A 20047-nucleotide genomic window follows, 5' to 3' on the forward strand; every position below is an offset into this window, starting at 1 on the left:
TCAGACTTTGTTCATCACTGAAATTAAACTGAGAGGTTTCTGGCAGTTTGGTATTACAGCAGGATGGTTTGTAGCAATAACTATTACTAATGAAACCCTTAAAGAATATGAAATAACTGGATAAACTTAATGGTAGCCTCTGATCCAGCAGGTGCTAAAATACCTACTTTTTGATTACTCTCTAAGTTAAAATGCAAGCAAATATAGAATCTATAGAATAAGAGGTGTAAATACATTTTCTGATTGAACCTTGAATGGGAACGTATAAGTAATATATGATTTAGAGTCTTTTAGTAATTGACTTTGCCAAACGTAAAAACAATGTTAATGAACTAATACTGCAGTCAATTTATTTTTGTGGAAGTGCTTTAAAAGTTAGTAAACAAAATATTCTGCTTTTCCTTTCATTTTTTTTAACGTGAATTTCTTCTGATTATATTATCAGGGTGAATCAGCACTTGATTTGGCAAAGCAGAGAAAAAATGTGTGGATGATCAACCATTTGCAAGAGGCAAGGCAAGCAAAGGGATATGACAATCCATCTTTCCTTAGAAAGTTGAAAGCTGATAAGGTAAATTCATGACTGAAGATTTTCAATATATAGTCTTTTTAAGTACGATTCATAAGCATATTTTCTTAGCATGAATATTTACATTTACAGCCTTTAATCTTGGCATTGGCCAGTGTAATTTTTAAAACTTTATTTCACCCAAGTAAATAAAGGTAGATACCAAAGTTTAAGAAAGATGGTATATGTGAAATTGTTTAAATTTCTGTAGGCTACTAACATAAGCTTTAATGCATTAATTCAGCTGGCCTTTGTTAAGTAATAGAGAGATAATAAAAGTTTTTCCTGTTTAAGTGTATTTGTTAGTGTAGTAATCAATTGGGGAAAATCTTAGTCATATATATATATCTTTTTAAAAACTACTCACAACTCTAGCTATAGTTAATTTAAGCTTTTCATTCTTTTATAATATGTCATAACTTTTATTAGAGAGGGAGAAACTTATTATTCACTTCTCTTTAGAAAGTTCATTTTAGATCTTCCATAAAACCTTCAATTTTTAACTGTATGACTATTGGCTCAGTTGCCTAATTGTATGATTTCAAAACTAAGAACATTTTCCCAAAAGACAGGTCTGTATTTCTTAAAAATTTATTTCCGTAAAAGGAAAAATTAGCTGACAGTTTTTTTGTATACCAAAATAATTGACAAGGTATTTGCTAACTTGTCAGTAATCACAACTTGAATGGCATTAAGCCTTGGATATCATATATGTCCTATTTAGGCTGCTCTAGTGGTAATACTGTTTGTATAAAGTTAACATTGATCTATCTGTTACTAGAACAAAATAAGTTTTGGGTAAAGGGAAATAGACTTGAGAGCATGCCTCATTTATTTGTAGGAGTTCAGACTTCCTTAATGAGCTGAAAAGTTCACTGGTCCATTACTTAGACTTCAGAAGAATTAGATTTATAGTTTATAAACTTGCCTATTTTCAGACCCATATTTGAGACTAAGGAGCAGTTTTTGCATGTCATGTCAACTTTTCATTTCACTATTAGATATGATATTAAAAATAGTTAATTATTTATTTACTTTGATGTTGCTCTGTCCTCTAGAATTCAGAGCAGTTTTGCTCAACAGAGTAAAAAATGGCTAATTTCTCATAATAACTAGGCTACTAGTAAAAATGTCTTTTATTACTCTGGAAAATCCCATTGTCTTTATATGTTCATTTTGCTTAGTGTAAATATGCTAAAGGGTATTTTTTTAATGTATTGTCAGATGAAAATGACTTTGTAAATTCTAGATGTTTATTAATATATAAAGTTATTTATTATAGCAGTAATGAACTCTATATCAGGGTTATGTGTTCGGACATGGTTTCTTTTAAAAAGGTTGCCTCATTAAAAGTTTAGCACAATTTTATTAACATTTGTGTATATTATTGTGATCAGTTCAGAAATTGCGTATTCCTGGTTTTTTGGGTTTTGTTTTTTTGCATTAGTAGCTTTAAATATATTATGCATTCTAAAAAGGTCACTAGATAAAAATATATGATGGATTGGGGCTTTGTGTAATTAAGTATTTGTGTAGACTGTTCTCTTTCCATCTCACATTAGAAAAATTTAAATTATGAACATGACTTGGTTTGCTAGTCTGTGAAGTATGTTCTGTATTTAAAACTAAACAAGAAAACACCCAGGACTCAATAGCTTTTTACTAAAAATAAGTCATCCCAAAAGGGAAAAAAAGATATTTTTGGACAGTGATAGTAGACAGATATGAAAGGAGTCTTGATTTTAGAAAGCTATTTTAAAAGCTGTTTGATTTTTAAGATTAGAAGATTTTAGGCAGATTTATGGTTAAATAAGTGTAACTTGCTTATTAATGAGTTAGGAAGAAATCTCTACATCAGTGTTTCTCAGAATTTAAAAACCCACGATCCCTTTTGTTAACAGTGGAAATCTCACAGGTATTACTTTTTAATGTTGTTTATTGATTATGTGAGAATAAATCTGGGAAGATGGAGTAGATGTATTTTTTTCCCTATTCCTTCCTGCCAAGTACAACTAAAAAACCTGGACATTATGTACCAAACAAATATAGGAAGACTGAAGATGGAGAGAAGGTGGCAGAGCAGGTAGGGAGCTAAGGATCCAAAGAGTGACATGGTGGTGAGTTCCCTGCATTTTCTTTTTTTGCCTCATATTTCCCAGAAGAGGAACTGACAGAGCCAACAACCCAGAATCATGAATGGTACAGACAAAAAACGCTCCCCAAAAACCTGCTTTTTAGCCAAAGGACCACAAAAGAGGCAGCTTATTTAGCAAGATAGAAACTTTTAGAAAATAACTTTCTACTACAGCCAGACACAACAGAAAAAAACATGGCTCCACCCTGACTCACAACAGCAAAGGCCTAGACTTCCGCCCTTACCAGGCTATAATGATGTGCCCCAACTTCTCTCCTGGGGTGGTGTCAGGGAAGGTGGAGTGGAGAGTTGGGACTTTCATCCCCACTGGCTGTTAATGAGGTCCCATCCCCTGCTGTTATCAGTGGAGACCACATAGAAAACAGTAATGAGGCACTTGTAACCCTCCCAGTCAAGGAGATACCAGTAGAGGTATAGTGGAGAGCTGAAAGTCCCACCTTTGCCTGTCCGTAATGAGGAAACCCCTCCTCAGGTGTCAGTGAAGGCCCCCTTCGGATCCTGGACTTTCACCTCACCTGCCAGTAATGAGAAGGTGTCTCACTTCCCTCCCCCTGCCTACGTCAGAGGAATCCACATAAAAGAAAAGGTTTAAATAAGATCCAGTGTCTCATAATACCCAAAATGTCTAGGTTTCAAACAAAAACCACATATCAAACCAAGAATCGAGAAGATCTAACTGAATGAAAAGACGATCAGTAGATGCCAGTGTGATGACAGAGATGTTGGAATTATCTGACAGAAGAATTTAACAATCATCATAAAAAGCCTTTAGTGAATACTTATGAACATGCTTGAAACAACTGAAAAATAGAGTCTCAGCAAAGAAATAGAACTATAGAAATAGAATATAAAGAAGAACCAAATGGAAATTTTAAAACGGAAAATTATAATAGCCAAAATTAAAAAGAGTCAGTGGATGAGCTCAACAGCAGAAGAGAGGAGACAGAGGAAAGAATCAATGACCTTGAAGATAGGCAATAAAAATTACCTGTTTTCAACAACAAAAGAAAATAAACTGAGAAAAACAAGCAAAACAGAACAGAACTTGAGGGACCTGTGGTTATACCAGAATATCTAACACTGATATGATTGGAGTACCAGAAGAAGAAAAGCTGGTGGAGCTGAAAAAGTACTCAAACATAGAATGACCAAAAAACCCCCAAATTTGGCAAAAGACAGACCTGCAGATTAAAAGTGGAGCAAACCCTAAACAGAATAAACTCAAATCCAAACCAAACACATCATAGTCAAACTTCTGGAAACTAAAGACTAAGAAATAAAAATCTTGAAGTCCCCTTACCAGTAGGGGTAACATTATTCAAGAACACTGGATTTCTCATCAGAAACAGTAGAGGCAAAAGGAGTTGCCACATTTTCCAAGTGCTGGATGGAAAGAACTTTCAATCCAGAATCCTTTATCCAGTGAAAATATCTTTCAGGAATGAAGGAGAAGTCAACACATTTTCAGATAAAGGAAAAGTTAAGAGAATTTGTGGCCAGCAGACCTGCCCTAAAAAAATGGCTAAGAGAAGTTCTTTAGACAGGAGGAAAATGATAAAAGAAAGAATCTTGGAACATAAGATCATGGTAAGCAAAATTATGGGTAAATACAGTAGACTTTCCTTCTTATCCTATGTCTTCCAAATTATGTTTGACAGTTGAAGCAAAATTATAATACTGTTTGATGTGGATCTAAATGTATGTAGAAAACATATTTGAGACTATTTATAATGTAAACAGGGGAGGGTAGAGGGACATTAATGGAGGTAAGGGTTCCACAGCTCACTTGAATTGGTAAAATGATGACACCAGTATACTGTGATGTTATATTTGTATAATACTTAGAGTACCCACTAAAAAAGCTATTCAGAGACATATACTCAAAAACACCATAGATCAAATAAAATTCTAAAAAGCTTTTCAGTAACCCACAAGAAGTTAGGAAAAAGAAACCAGAAACAAAGACACAGAACAAACAAAAAAACAAAAAATAAAATTATAGATTTAAACCCTAACATATCAATATTAGAGTAACTGTAAATGGTCTAAATATACCAATTAAAAGACAGATATTGGCAGTGTGGATTACAAAGTGTGACTCAACTATATGCTGTCTGTAAGAAACTCACTTCACATACAAGAATATTGGCAAGTTACTTATATGGGCAAGTAGCAGAATGGAAATGACATATGATACCAAAAGCAGGCGAAGACAGTACAGAAAGGAAAACTATAGGTGTACCTCATTTTATTGCATTTCACAGATATTTCGTTTTTGTTTGTTTGTTTGTTTTTGCAAAGTGAAGGTTTGTGGCAATCTGCATCTAGTAAGTCTTGTTGGTGCCGTCTTTCCAACAGCATTTGCTTACTTTGTGTCTCCATGTCACATTTTGGTAATTCTCCCAATATTTCAAACCCTCCACTAGCAAAAAGATTATGACTTGATGAAGGCTCAGATGATGGTTAGCATTTTTTAGCAATAAAGTATTTTTTACTTAAAGTGTGTACAGTGTTTTTTTAGACATAATGCTATTGCATGCTTAATAGACTGCAGTATAGTGTAAACATAACTTTTTAAAATTGAAATGTAGTTGATGTCCAATATTATGTCAGTTTCAGATGTACTACATAGTGATTTCACATTTGTATACGTTATGAAATGATCACCACATTAAGTCTAGTAACCATTTGTCCCTATGCAAATTTATTACAATATTATTGACCATATTCCTTATGCTATATATTACATCCCATGGCTTATTTATTTTATAACTGGAGGTTTGTCCTCTTAATCCCCTTCATCTCTTTCACCCCCAACCCCCTCCCCTCTGGCAACCACCTGTTCTTTGTATCTCTGAGTCTGTTTTTGGTTTGTTTGTTTGTATTTTTTATTCCCCATATAAGTGACCACATGGTATTTGTCTTTCTCTGACTTATTTCACCTAGCATAATACCTCTCGATCCATTCATGTTGTCACAAATGGCAAGATTTCATTCTTTTTTATGGCTGAGTAATATCCCATTGTATGTATAGAATCACATTTTCTGTATCTATTCATCTCTATCAATGGGCATTTAAGTTGCTACCATATCATGGTTATTATAAATGATACTGCAGTGAACATTGAGGTGTATATATATTTTCTAATTAGTCTTTTTGTTTCTTTGGGTAAATACCCAGAAATGAAATTGCTGGGTCATGTGTCAGTTCTATTTTTAATTTTTTGAGGACCCTCCATACTGTTTTCCAGAGTGCCTGTACCAATTTACAATTCTACCAATAGTGCACAAGGATTCCCTTTTCTCCACATCCTTGCCAACATTTGTTATCTCTTGTCTTTTTTGATGATAGCCATTCCCACAGGTCTGAGGTGGTATCCTGTTTTGGTTTTGATTTGCATTTCCCTGATCAGTGATGTTGAGCATCTTTTCATATGTCTGTTGGCCATTTGTATATCTTCTTTGAAAAAATGTCTATTCCAGGTCCTCTGCCTACTTTATAATTGAGTTGTTTGTTTTTTTGATGTTGAGTTATATGAGTTCTTTGTATATTTTGGATATTAACCCCTTATCAGGTGTATCATATGCAGCTATCTTCTCCCATTCAGTGAGCTGCCCTTTTGGTTTGTTGTTGTTGTTGTCAGTTTCCTTTACTGTGGAAAACTTTTTTAGTTTCATGCCATCCCATTTGTTTACTTTTGGTTTTGTTTCCCTTGCTTGAAGAGACAGAGCCAAAAAAATATTGCTAAGACTGATGTCAAAGAGCATGTTGCCTGTTTTCTTCTAGGAGTTTTATGTTTCAGGTTTTACGTTCAAGTCTTTAATCCATTTTGAGTTTATTTTTGTGTGTGATGTGAGAAACTAGTCCAGTGTGGTTCTTTTACATGTAGCTGTCCAGTTTTCCCAACACCATTTAATGAAAAGGTTTTTTTCCCCTCATTTTATATTCTTGCTTCCTTTGTTGTAGATTAATTGATCATATAAGCATGGGTTTATTTTGGGGCTCTCCATTCTGTTCCATTGATCTGTGTGTCTGTTTTTGTGCCAGTGCCATACTGTTTTGATTACTGTTAACTTTGCAGTATAGTTTGAAATCAGAGTGTGATACTTCAGGTTTGTTCTTTCTCAAGATTGCTTTGGCTATTCAGGGTCTTTCGTGTTTCCATACAAATTGTAGAATTACTTGTTTTAGTTCTGTGAAAAATGCCGTTGGTATTTTGATAGGGACCACATTGAATCTGTAGATTGCCTTGGGTAGTGTGGTCATTTTAACAATATTAATTCTTCCAGTCTGTGAGAATGGTATGTTTTACCATTTGTTGTGTCGTCTTCAGTTTCTTTCATCTATGTCTTATAGTTTTCAGAGTACAAATCTTTTACCTCTTTGGTTAGATTTATTCCTAGGTATTGTATTCTTTTTGATGCACTTGTAAATGGGATTGTTTTCTTAATTTCTCTTTCTGATGGTTTGTTATTACAACAGAGTTTAGTTTATTAATTTTGTATCCTGCAACTGTACTGAATTCACTTATTCTAATAGTTTTTTGGTGGTGTCTTCAGGGTTTTCTGTATCTAGTGTCATGCCATCTGCAAACAGTGACAGTTTTACTTCTTCCTTTCCAATTTGGATTCCCTTTATTTCTTTTTCTTATCTCATTGCTGTGGCTAGGACTTCTAATACTGTGTTGAATAAAAGTAGAAGAGTGCGCATCCTTGTCTTGTTCCTGATCTTAAAGGAAATGCTTTCAGCTTTTCACCACTGAGTATGATGTTAGCTGTGGGTTTGTCATATATGGCCTTTTTTATGTTGAGGTATGTTCCCTTTATACCCACTTTGTTGAGAGTTTTTATCATAAATGGATGTTGAATTTTGTCAAAAGCTTTTTATGTATCTACTGAGATAATCATATGGTTTTTATTCTTCAATTTGTTAATGTTGTATATCATGCTGATTGATTGGCTGTTTGGGTGGCCCCAGGTGGTGGTGGGGGCAGTGCTCAGAGCTGGTGCCACCCAGCTGGAGGGTGGGCCAGTTTCTGGGTACTAATAGGCTAGAGGGAGGATTCTAAAAGGATACTTGCCCACCCTAGTGTTATTAGGGTAGAAGAAGTTCCCCAAAATGGCTGCCACCAGCTTCTGTATCAGCAGGGGTCTCTCATTTGCCTCCTGCCTCTCCAGAGGACTCTCCAAGATCAGCAAGTGGATCTGTTCCAGGCTTCTAACTGCTGTCTCTTTGTGCTGGGACTTGGAACATCTGAGATTTTGCCAGTGTCCATTAAGAGCAGAGTCTCTGTTTCCTATAGCCCTCCAGCTCTCCTGAACATGGGCCCTGCTGGTTTCCAAAGCCAGGAATTTTGTGAGCTTTACTTCCTGGTGCATGACCCCTTGGCTGAGGAGTCCCACACGGGGCTCAGACCCCTTCTCCCTTGTAGAGGAAAGGCCTCTACGATTGTGATATTCCTTCCATTTGTGGGTCACTGATCCTGGGGGTGTGAGCCCTGATTATACCATGTCTCCACCCCTCCTACCCATCTCATTGTGGTTCCGTCTTTATTTCTTTAGTTATGGAAAATCTTTTCTGCTAGTCTTCAGGTCATTTTCCTAGAGAGTTGCTCTGTAAATAGTTGTAAAGTACCTGTATGCTGAAACATTTTAAATGCCAGTGAAAGAAATCAAGGATGATCTAAATAAGTGGAGAGACATACTGTGTTCATGAATTGGAAGACTCAACTTAGTAAATATGTCCCCAAATTACTATACAGGTTTAATGTAATTAAATAATTCCAGCAAAAAATTTTTTATTTGTATAAACAAGATTATTCCAAAATTTATATGGAAAGGCAGTAGACTTAGAATAGCTAAAACAATTTTGAAAAAGAAGAATCACTCTCTGCAGTTTTAAGACCTACTATATAGCTTCAGTAATCAAGACTGTGTAGTATTGCTGGAGGAATAAAGTGATCAGTGGAACAGAATAGAGAGCCCAGAAGTAGAACCACAGAGGTATGCCCACTGACATTTGGCAGATGTGTAAAAGCAATTCAATGGAGGAAAGACTGCCTTTTCACCAATTGATATTGGAGCATTTGGACATGCGTAGGCAAAAAAATAAACTTCTACTCAAACCTCACAGTGTATTAAAAAATTAACTCAAAATTGTTCAAGACTTAAATGTAAAACGTAAAACTGTAAAAATCTAGGGCTAGGCAAAGAGATTTGACACAAAAAGTATGATCCGTAAAGGTAAAAATTGATCATTTGGATTTGGATCAAAATTTTAAACTTTCGTTCTATGAAAGACCCTGTGATTAGAATGAAAAGGCATACTACAGGCTGGGAGAAAGTATTTACAAGCCACATTTCCAACAAAGGACTAGTTTCCAAAATATATTAAGAACTTTAAAAACTCAGCAGTGCAAAATCAATCCAATTAGAAAATAGGCTATACAAGAGATATTTTCACCAAAAAAGATATAAAAATGGCAGATGAGCACATGAAAAGATCTTCAACATCATTTTATTCATTAGGGAAATGCAAATTGAAACCACAGTGACTTACTATTATATGCCTGTCAGAATAACTAAATAAAAACTTGCAACAACACCAAATGCTGATGAGGATGCCGAGAGACTCATTTGTTGCTGAAGGATATGTAAAAAAGTACAGCACCCTGGAGAACAGTTTGGAATTTTCTTTTAAAAAGCTTAACATGCAATACCGTACAACCCAGAAACTGTACTCTTAAGCATTTATCCCAGAGAAATGAAACCTTATGTTCACACAAAAATTTGTATGTGAATGTTTATAGCAGCTTTATTCATAATAACCCAAAATGGAAACTACCCCAACGTCCTTCAGTGGGTGAATGATTAAACAAACTGATACATTCATACCATGGAGTAGTCCTCAACAATAAAAAGGAATGAACTAATGGTATGTACAATAACCCAATGAATATCTGGAGAATTCTATTATGAGTGAAAAGCCAATCCTATAAGGTTACATACTGTATAATTCCATTTATATAAAATTCCTGAAATGACAAAATTATGGAAATGTAGAACACATTAGTAGTTGGCAGAGGTTAATATGGCAGTGAGGGGTAGGGTATAAGGGAAGTTGCTATAAAAGGATGGAAATATTCCTTGTAGTGATGGAAATATTCTGTATCTTAATTGTGTCAGTGTCAGTATCCTGGTTGTGATATTATACTACTCTTTTGCAAGATATTAGCCATTTGGGAACTTTGGGTAACGAGTACTTGGGATCTGTCCGCATTTTTCATTAAAACTGCGTGACCCACAGCTAACATCATACTCAATGGTGAAAAGCTGAAAGCATACCTTCTAAGATTGGGAACAAGACAAGGATGCCCACTCTTGCCACTTTAATTCAACATAGTTTTGGAATTCCTAGCCACAGCAATCAGAGAAGAAAAAGAAATAAAATGAACCCAAAGTGGAAAAGAAGAAGTAAAATTGTCACTGTTTTCAGATGACATTATGCTATACATAGAAAACCCTAAAGACGCTAGCAGAGAACTACTAGCACTCATCAGTGAATTCAATAAGATTCCTGGATACAAAATTAATATACAGAAATCTATTTCATTTCTATACACTATCAACAAAATATCAAAAAGAGAAATTAAGGGAACAATCCCATTTACCATCACATCAAAAAAGAATAAAATACCTAGGAGTAAACCTACCTAAGGAGGCAAAAGACCTGTACTCTAAAAAACTACAAGATGCTAATGAAAGAAATTGAAGATGACACAAACAGATGGAAAGGTATACCATGTTCTTGGATTGGAAGAATCCATATTGTTAAGATGACCATACTATCCAAGGCAGTCTACAGTTTCAACACAATCTCTATCAAATTACCAATGACATTTTTCACAGAACTAGAACAAAAGATTTTAAAATTTGTATGGAAACACGAAAGACCCAGAATAGCCAAAACAATCTTAAGAAAGAAAAACGGAGCTGGAGGAATCATGCTCCCTGACTTCAGACTATACTGCACAGCTACAGTAATCGGAGATTCCAACCAAGCTGGGAACCTCAACAAGGGAAAAGAGAGAGCTTCTGAGACAAAGTTCGGGGTTAACCCATTGCTGTGGTGAGAGGCTTCAGTAAATAACAGCCGAAATACACTGGACAAACGTTCGTGATTCCCAGGAGTTAAGAAAAGAGATGCAAAAGCAGAGAAAATTTTGCGATTTCTTCATCTTTTCAGCACTGCAGTAATGTGTTCTAAGCATCTTCTGAAAACCTCTTTGTAAATACTTTTAAAAGTCCAGAAAAATGTTATTGTTGCTGCCTTAGATGTTCCAGTCTGCCTTCTGCCTTTCTCTGATGACTACACCATTACAATCAAAAGAAAATTCCAGTCAAGAAGCCTTAGAGGGCAGACAGCAAAAGCAAGAAGAACTACAATCCTGGAGCCCATGGAACAAAAACCACATTCACAGAAAGATAGACAAGATGAAAAGGCAGAGGGCTATGTACCACATGAAGGAACAAGATAAAACCCCAGATAAACAACTAAATGAAGTGGAGATAGGCAACCTTCCAGAAAAAGAATTCAGAATAATGATAGTGAAGATGATCCAGGACCTTGGAAAAAGAATGGAGGCAGAGATCAAGAAGATGCAAGAAATGTTTAACAAAGATCTAGAAGAATTAAAGAACAAACAAACAGATGAACAATACAATAACTGAAATGAAAACTACACTAGAAGGAATCAATAGCAGAGTAACTGAGGCAGAAGAACAGATAAGTGACCTGGAAGACAGAATGGTGAAATTCACTGCTGCAGAAGACAATAAAGAACAAAGAATGAAAAGAAATGAAGACAGCCTAAGAGACCTCTGGGACAACATTAAACGTAACAAATTCGAATTATAGGGGTCCCAGAAGGAGAAGAGAGAGAGAACGGACCAAAGAAAATATTTGAAGAGATTATAGTCGAAAACTTCCCTGACATGGGAAAGGAAATAGCCACCCAGGTCCAGGAGGCACAGAGAGTCCCATACAGGATAAACACAAGGAGAAACACGCTGAGACACATAGTAATCAAATTGGCAAAAATTAAAGACAAAGAAAAATTATCGATAGCAGCAAGGGAAAAATGGCAAATAACATAAAAGGGAACTCCCATAAGATTAACAGCTGATTTCGCAGCAGAAACTCTACAAGCCAGAAGGAAGTGGCATGACATATTTAAAGTGATGAAAGGGAAGAACCTACATCCGAGATTACTCTACCTGGCAAGGATCTCATTCAGATTTGATGGAGAAATCAAAAGCTTTACAGACAAGCACAAGCTAAGAGAATTCAGCACCACCAAACCAGCTCTACAACAAATGCTAAAGGAACTTCTCTAAGTGGGAAACACAAGAGAAGAAAAGGACCTACAAAAACAAACCCAAAAAAATTAAGAACATGGTCATAGGAACATACATATCGATAATTACCTTTAACGTGAATGGATTAAATGCTCCAACCAAAAGACACAGGCTTGCTGAATGGATACAAAAACAAGACCCATATATATGCTGTCTACAAGAGACCCACTTCAGACCTAGGGACCCATACAGACTGAAAGTGAGGGGATGGAAAAAGATATTCCATGCAAATGGAAATCAAAAGAAAGCTGGAGTAGCAATACTCATATTAGGTAAAATAGACTTTAAAGAATGTTACAAGAGACAAGGAAGGACACGACATAATGATCAAGGGATCAATCCAAGAAGAAGATATAACAATTATAAATATATATGCATCCAACATAGGAGCACCTCAATACTTAAGGCAACTGCTAACAGCTCTAAAAGAGGAAATCGACAGTAACACAGTACTAGTGGGGAACTTTAACACCTCACACCAATGGACGGATCATCCAAACAGAAAATTAATAAGGAAACACAAGCTTTAAATGACACAATAGACCAGATAGATTTAATTGATATTTATAGGACATTCCATCCAAAAACAGCAGATTACACTTTCTTCTCAAGTGCGCACGGAACATTCTCCAGGATAGATCACATCTTGGGTCACAAATCAAGCCTCAGTAAATTTAAGAAAATTGAAATCATATCAAGCATCTTTTCTGACCACAGTGCTATGAGATTAGAAGTCAATCACGGGGGAAAAAACGTAAAAAACACAAACACATGGAGGCTAAACAATACATTACTAAATAACCAAGAGATCACTGAAGAAATCAAAGAGGAAATCAAAAAAATACCTAGAGACAAATGACAAAACACGATGATCCAAAACCCATGGGATGCAGCAAAAGCAGTTCTAAGAGGAAAGTTTATAGCTATACAAGCCTACCTCAAGAAACAAGAAAAATCTCAAACAATCTAACCTTACACCTAAAGGAACTAGAGAAAGAAGAACAAACAAAACCCAAAGTTAGTAGAAGGAAAGAAATCATAAAGATCAGAGCAGAAATAAATGGAATAGAAACAAAGAAAACAGTAGCAAAGATCAATAAAACTAAAAGCTGGTTCTTTGAGAAGATGAGCAAAATTGATAAACCATTAGCCAGACTCATCAAGCAAAAGAGGGAGAGGACTCAAATCAATAAAATTAGACATGAGAAAGGAGAAGTTACAACAGACACCACAGAAATACAAAGCATCCTAAGAGACTACTACAAGCAGCTCTATGCCAACAAAATGGACAACTTGGAAGAAATGGACAAATTCTTAGACAGGTATAACCTTCCAAGACTGAACTAGGAAGAAATAGAAAATATGAACAAACCAATCACAAGTAATGAAATTGAAACTGTGATTAAAAATCTTCCAGCAAACAAAAGCCCAGGACCAGATGGCTTCAAAGGCAAATTCTGTGAAACATTTAGAGAAGAGCTAACACCCATCCTTCCCAAACTCTTCCAAAAAATTGCAGAGGAAGGAACATTCCCAAACTCATTCTACGAGGCCACCATCACCCTGATACCAAGCCCAGACAAAGATACTACAAAAAAAAGAAAATTACAGACCAATATCACTGATGAATATGGATGCAAAAATCCTCAACAAAATACTAGCAAACAGAATCCAACAGCACATTAAAAGGATCATACACCATGATCAAGTGGGGTTTATCCCAGGAATGCAAGGATTCTTCAGTATGCGCAAGTCAATCAGTGTGACACACCATATTAACAAATTGAAAAATAAAAACCATATGATCATCTCAATAGATGCAGAGAAAGCTTTTGACAAAATTCAACACCCATTTATGATAAAAACTCTCCAGAAAGTGGGCATAGAGGGAACCTACCTCAACATAATAAAGGCCATATATGACAAACCCACAGCAAACATCTGTCTCAATGGTGAAAAACTGAAAGCATTTCCTCTGAGATCAGGAACAAGACAAGGATGTCCACTCTCACCACTATTATTCAACATAGTTTTGGAAGTCCTAGCCACGGCAATCAGAGAAGAAAAAGAAATAAAAGGAATCCAGATTGGAAAAGAAGAGGTAAAACTGTCAGTGTTTGCAGATGACATGATACTATACATAGAGAATCCTAAAAATGCCACCAGAAAACTACTAGAGCTAATCAATGAATCTGGTGAAGTTGCAGGATACAAAATGAATGCACAGAAATCTCTTGCATTCCTATACACTAATGATGAAAAATGTGAAAGACAAATTATGGAAACACTCCCATTTACCACTGCAACAAAAGAATAAAATACCTAGGAATAAATCTACCTAGGGAGACAAAAGACCTGTATGCAGAAAACCATAAGACACTGATGAAAGAATTTAAAGATGATACAAACAGATGGAGAGATATACCATGTTCTTGGATTGGAAGAATCAATGTTGTGAAAATGACTCTACTACCCAAAGCAATCTACAGATTCAATGCAATCCCTATCAAATTACCAATGGCATCTTTTACAGAACTAGAAGAAAAAGTCTTAAGATTTGTTTGGAGACACAAGAGACCCCGATTAGCCAAAGCAGTCTTGAGGGGAAAAAACGGAGCTGGAGGAATCAGACTCCCTGACTTCAGACTATACTACAAAGCTACCGTAATCAGGACAATATGGTAGTGGCACAAAAACAGAGGTATAGATCAATGGAACAAGATAGAAAGCCCAGAGATAAACCCACGCACCTATGGTCAACTAATCTATGACAAAGGAGACAAGGATATACAATGGAGAGAGGACAGTCTCTTCAATAAGTGGTGCTTGGAAAACTGGACAGCTACATGTAAAAGAATGAAATTAGAACACTCCCTAACACCATACACAAAAATAAACTCAAAATGTATTAGAGACCTAAATGTAAGACCGTAGACTATAAAACTCTTAGAGGAAAACATAGGAAGAACACTCTTTGACATAAATCACAGCAAGATGTTTGTTGATCCACCTCTTAGAGTAATGGAAATAAAAACAAAAATAAACAAATGGGACCTACTGAAACTTGAAAGCTTTGGCAAAGCAAAGGAGACTACAAGCAAGACGAAAAGACATCCCTCAGAATGGGAGAAAATATTTGCAAACAAATCAACGGACAAAGGATTCATCTCCAAAATATATAAACAGCTTATGCAGCTCAATATTAAAAAAACAGCCCAATCAGAAAAGGGCAGAAGACCTAAATAGACATTTCTCCAAAGAAGACATACACATGGCCAAGAAGCACATGAAAAGCTGCTCAACATCACTAATTATTAGAGAAATGCAAATCAAAACTACAGTGAGGTATCACCTCACCCCAGTTGGAATGGGCATCATCAGAAAATCTACAAACAACAAATGCTGGAGAGGGTGTGGAGAAAAGGGAACCCTCTTTCACTGTTGGTGGGAATGTAAATTGATAAGCCACCGTGGAGAACAGTATGGAGGTTCCTTTAAAAACTAAAAATAGAATTACTATATGACTCAGCAATCCCACTACTGAGCATATACCCAGAGAAAACCATAATTCAAAAAGACACGTGCACCCCAGTGTTCATTGCAGCACTATTTACAATAGCCAGGTCATGGAAGCAACCTAAATGCCCATCGACAGACAAATGGATAAAGAAGATATGGTACATATATACAATGGAATATTACTCAGCCATAAAAAAGAACGAAATTGGGGCATTTGTAGAGACGTGGATGAATCTAGAGACTGTCTTACAGAGTGAAATAAGTCAGAAAGAGAAAAACAAATATCATATTAATGCATATATGTAGAAGCTAGAGAAATGGTACAGATGAACTGGTTTGCAGGGTAGAAATTGAGACACAGATGTAGAGAGCAAAGGTATGGACACCAAGGGGGAAGGTGGCGGAGGGGGGTGGTGGTGGTGCTGTGATGAATTGGGAGATTGGGATTGACATGTATACACTAATATGTAAAAATGGATAACTAATAACCTGCTGTATAAAAAAAACAAAACAGCTACAGTATTCAAAACAGTATGGTATTGGCACAAAAGCAGAGTGTATAGATCAATGGAACAAGATAGGAAGCTCAGAAATAAACCCATGCACTTATGGTCAATTAATCTATGACAAAGGAGGCAAGAATATACAATGGAGAAAAGACAGTCTCTTCAGTAAGTGGTGCTGGGAAAACTGGATACCTACAGGTAAAAGAACAGACCTTCTCTAACACCATATCCAAAAATAAACTGAAAATGGATTAAAGACCTAAATGTAAAACTGGATGCTATAGTATTCCTAGAGGAAAACATAAGCCGGAACACTCTTTGACATAAATCATAGCAATATTTTTTTGGCTCTGTCTCCTAGAGTAGTGGAAATAAAAACAAAAATAAACAATTGAGACGAATTAAGCTTAAAAGCTTTTGCAAAGGAAACCATAAACAAAGCAAAAAGACAACTTGCAGAATTGGAGAAAATATTTGCAAACGATGCTACCGACAAGGGATTAATTTCCAAACTATACAAGCAACTCATATAGCTTAATATCAGAAAAACAAACAACCCAATCAAAAAATGGGCAGAAAACCTAAATAGACATTTCTCCAAAGAAGACATACAGATGGCCATCAGGCACGTGAAAAGATGCTCAACATAGCTAATTATTAGAGAAATGCAAATCAAAACTACAATGAGGTATCACCTCACACCAGAATGGCCATCAATAAAAAGTCTACAAATAATAAATGCTGGAGAGGGTATGGAGAAAAAGGAACCCTCCTACACTGTTGGTAAGAATGTAAATTGGTGCAACTACTGTGGAGAACAGTATGGAGGTTCCTTAAAAAACTGAAAATAGAATTACCATATGATCCAAGAATCCCACTCCTGGACATATATCTGGATAAAACTCTAATCTGAAAAGATACATGCACCCCAGTTTTCATAGCAGCACTGTTTACAATAGCCAAGACATGGAAGCAACCTAAAGAAGATGTGGTATATAAAGAAGATGTGGTAAGAAGATGTGGAATATTACCCATAAAAAAGAATGAAATAATGCCATTTGCTGCAACATGGATGGACCTAGAAATCATATTAAGTGAAGTAAGTCAGAGACAAATATCATATGATATCACTTATGTGTGGGCTCTTAAAAAATGATATAAATGAACTTATTTACAAAACAGAAATAGACTCACAGACATAGAAAACAAACTTATGGTTACCAGAAGGGATAACAGGGCGTGGGGGGAGATAAATTAGGAGTTTGGGATTAACATATACACACTACTATGTATAAAATAGGTAAACAACAAGGACCTACTATATAGCACAGGGAACTGTATTCAATGTCTTGTAATAACCTATAATGGAAAAGAATCTGTAAAAGAATATATATATATATTCTTTTATATGTATGACTGAGTCACTTTGCTGTACACCTGAAGCTAGCACAACATTGTAAATTAACTGTATATCAGTTTAAAAAATGGATTTAAAAAACTGCATGTGAATCTACAATTATTTCAAAATAAAAAGTTTAATTAAAAAATAGATTACTGAATTGTAGAATCTGGGTGGTGGATATACAGATATTCACTATAAAATACTTTCAAATTTACTATGTATTAGAAACGTTCTGTAATGAAATATAAGAGAAAATAGATTTTTCATGTCTACAAATGCAGCGCATCACCATTACATCTTTACAATATTATAATGTGTATATTAAATGACAGCTTGAAATAAATCCAGAAATCACACACATTGGTATTTAACCAGGTGAAATGAGCCTGTATTCACAGAAAAAATTATATGTGAATGCTTATGATGTCTTTATTTACAGTCAGAAACTGGCAACAAGCTTAATCCCTCAGCTGGGGAATGAATAACCAGACTGTGACACATCCTGTAATGGAATACTACTCAGCATTAAAAAGGAACTTACTACTAATACACGTAACAATATGGATGAATGTCAAATGCATTCATTCGCTAAGTGAAAGAAGCCAGATTTAAAAGACTGCATTCAGTATGACTCCTTTTATGTGACATTCCTGCAAAGGAAAAAGTGAAAGGACAGATATCAGACTAGTGGTTGCCAGGGCTTGGGCCTGGTGGCATAGGGTATTTCAGGGCTGGATGGGACTGTTCTGTGTCTTGATATTCGTGCTTGTTACACAACTGTGTATATTCATCAAAACTCAGAGAACTGTACACAAAAAAGGGTGAATTTCACTGTATGTAAATTGTGTCTTAATTTTTAATAATGAAAAAGTGTGGCCATTAATAATGAAAAAATGTGGCCATTGCTGGGGGAGAACAAGTGTCTTGACTAAAAACAAGCCAAGTTAATTTTAGAAAATACTTTTTCAAATGACACATGTCCACCCTCTCTCCCACCAATACCCACCCTTAGTCATACACTCTCTCCTTCCAGTTGTAAACTTTCTCTAATGTCTTGATATGAAATTCACACATATAGAGATGAAGAAACAAACTGGAAGGATGTTATTTCACTACAGCATAAAATTAAACTCTCAAGTCAATATGTTTAATTATAAGTCTAAGTTAAAATTACACAATTAGTTCAGAAAATGAATTACAGTGGCTGAATTGGGGAAGACATGGTCATTTATATGAAAAAGTATTTATTTCACTAGAAGCCAACGGTATGAAAGGTGTGCTAAAAAAAACAAAAAGAGGCATAATATAATATAATCTTGGCCTTCAGAAAGATAAATATTCAATGATGAGAGTAATATTTACACTCTGAACTTTGTTGGATCACACCTGGAATATCATATAGTTTTGTCACTTAAGGTAACTCGAGAGACTTAACAGCTGCTTGTAAGTGTGTGAAGGGCTGTTATGTTGGAGCGGCAGTAGACTTTGTGTTGCTGTGAAGATACCAGGGAAGCAGGCAGGTTTTATACTTATGAGTATTTCTAACAATTAGACCAGTACAAAAGTGAAATGGTACGACATCTGAAATATTAAGCACTCTGCTTTGATATGTGTTCAGAGGCACATCATCTCCATTCTGTGGTCTCTGGGACGCTGTAGATTGTTTGATTTTCTTCTCTATCTTACTTTAAGGTTTTAATATACTGTTTATATGTATTATTCAAAATATCTTCTCCAGGCTAAGCATACTCAGGTTTCCTTATCTGATATAGCTGTTAGACCTTCAGTCATTCTGGTTGCCCTTGTCTCCTTAGTTATCAATGCTTTCGTTAAAATGGGGTGGTATTTTCATGAACTGTTTTCTAGCCTGTCCACGTGTTGGCAGGTGGTACTGCTGTCTTCTGTATCTGACTATCTAGACCCAGTCCTATAACTTCTATTCTCATTTTCTACAATTTTAACCAAGAACTTTTAAATTGTTTATTTAATACCTCTTTCTAGAAAACAGAGACTAGCACCTTAAATAGTATCTGTACATAGTAGATATATTTGAATGAATGAATTTCACCCCTGTTCTATGTTTTCACAAAGGTAACAGTGATTCACATTGAGGTTACTTGAAACATGCAAAAGTTTCTCTCTTTTTTTTTTTCTGTACAGGAATTTCGGCAGAAAGTAATGCTGGGAACTCCTTTCCTAGTTATTTGGCTGGTTGGGTTTATAGCAGACCTAAATATTGATTCTTGGCTCATTAAAGGGCTAATGTATGGTGGCGTTTGGGCTACAGTACAGTTTCTTTCAAAGTAAGTGTGTTGTTTTTAGCTATATTTTTAACTGGACATGTAAGAATATAGTTTGGACCTGGCTATATAAAATTAATGTTTTGTATATTTAGAACACTGCCTTTATATAACATGTTTGATCTTAATTTAATGTTAAAGAATTTTTGGCAGATTTATATCTGAAATCTTTAACATTTT

The 20047-nt window shown here is 35.5% G+C and overlaps 1 protein-coding gene across 6 annotated transcripts in view; it reads left to right on the plus strand.

The window, feature by feature from the left end:
• Positions 1-20047, plus strand: part of ZDHHC17 (zinc finger DHHC-type palmitoyltransferase 17) — a 128860-nt gene that overhangs the window by 56818 nt on the left and 51995 nt on the right. For all 6 annotated transcript variants that reach the window (XR_011075976.1, XM_068560754.1, XM_068560756.1 and 3 more), the window contains exons 8-9: positions 446-571; positions 19728-19870. Coding sequence is in view for 5 of the 6 variants with exons in the window: in XM_068560754.1 (XP_068416855.1) it covers positions 446-571; positions 19728-19870 (269 nt within the window). In the remaining variant the exon portion in view is untranslated. The remainder of the gene's footprint in view (positions 1-445; positions 572-19727; positions 19871-20047) is intronic.

This window comes from Eschrichtius robustus, chromosome 13, assembly GCF_028021215.1.
Source record: "Eschrichtius robustus isolate mEscRob2 chromosome 13, mEscRob2.pri, whole genome shotgun sequence".
Lineage (NCBI taxonomy): Eukaryota > Metazoa > Chordata > Mammalia > Artiodactyla > Eschrichtiidae > Eschrichtius > Eschrichtius robustus.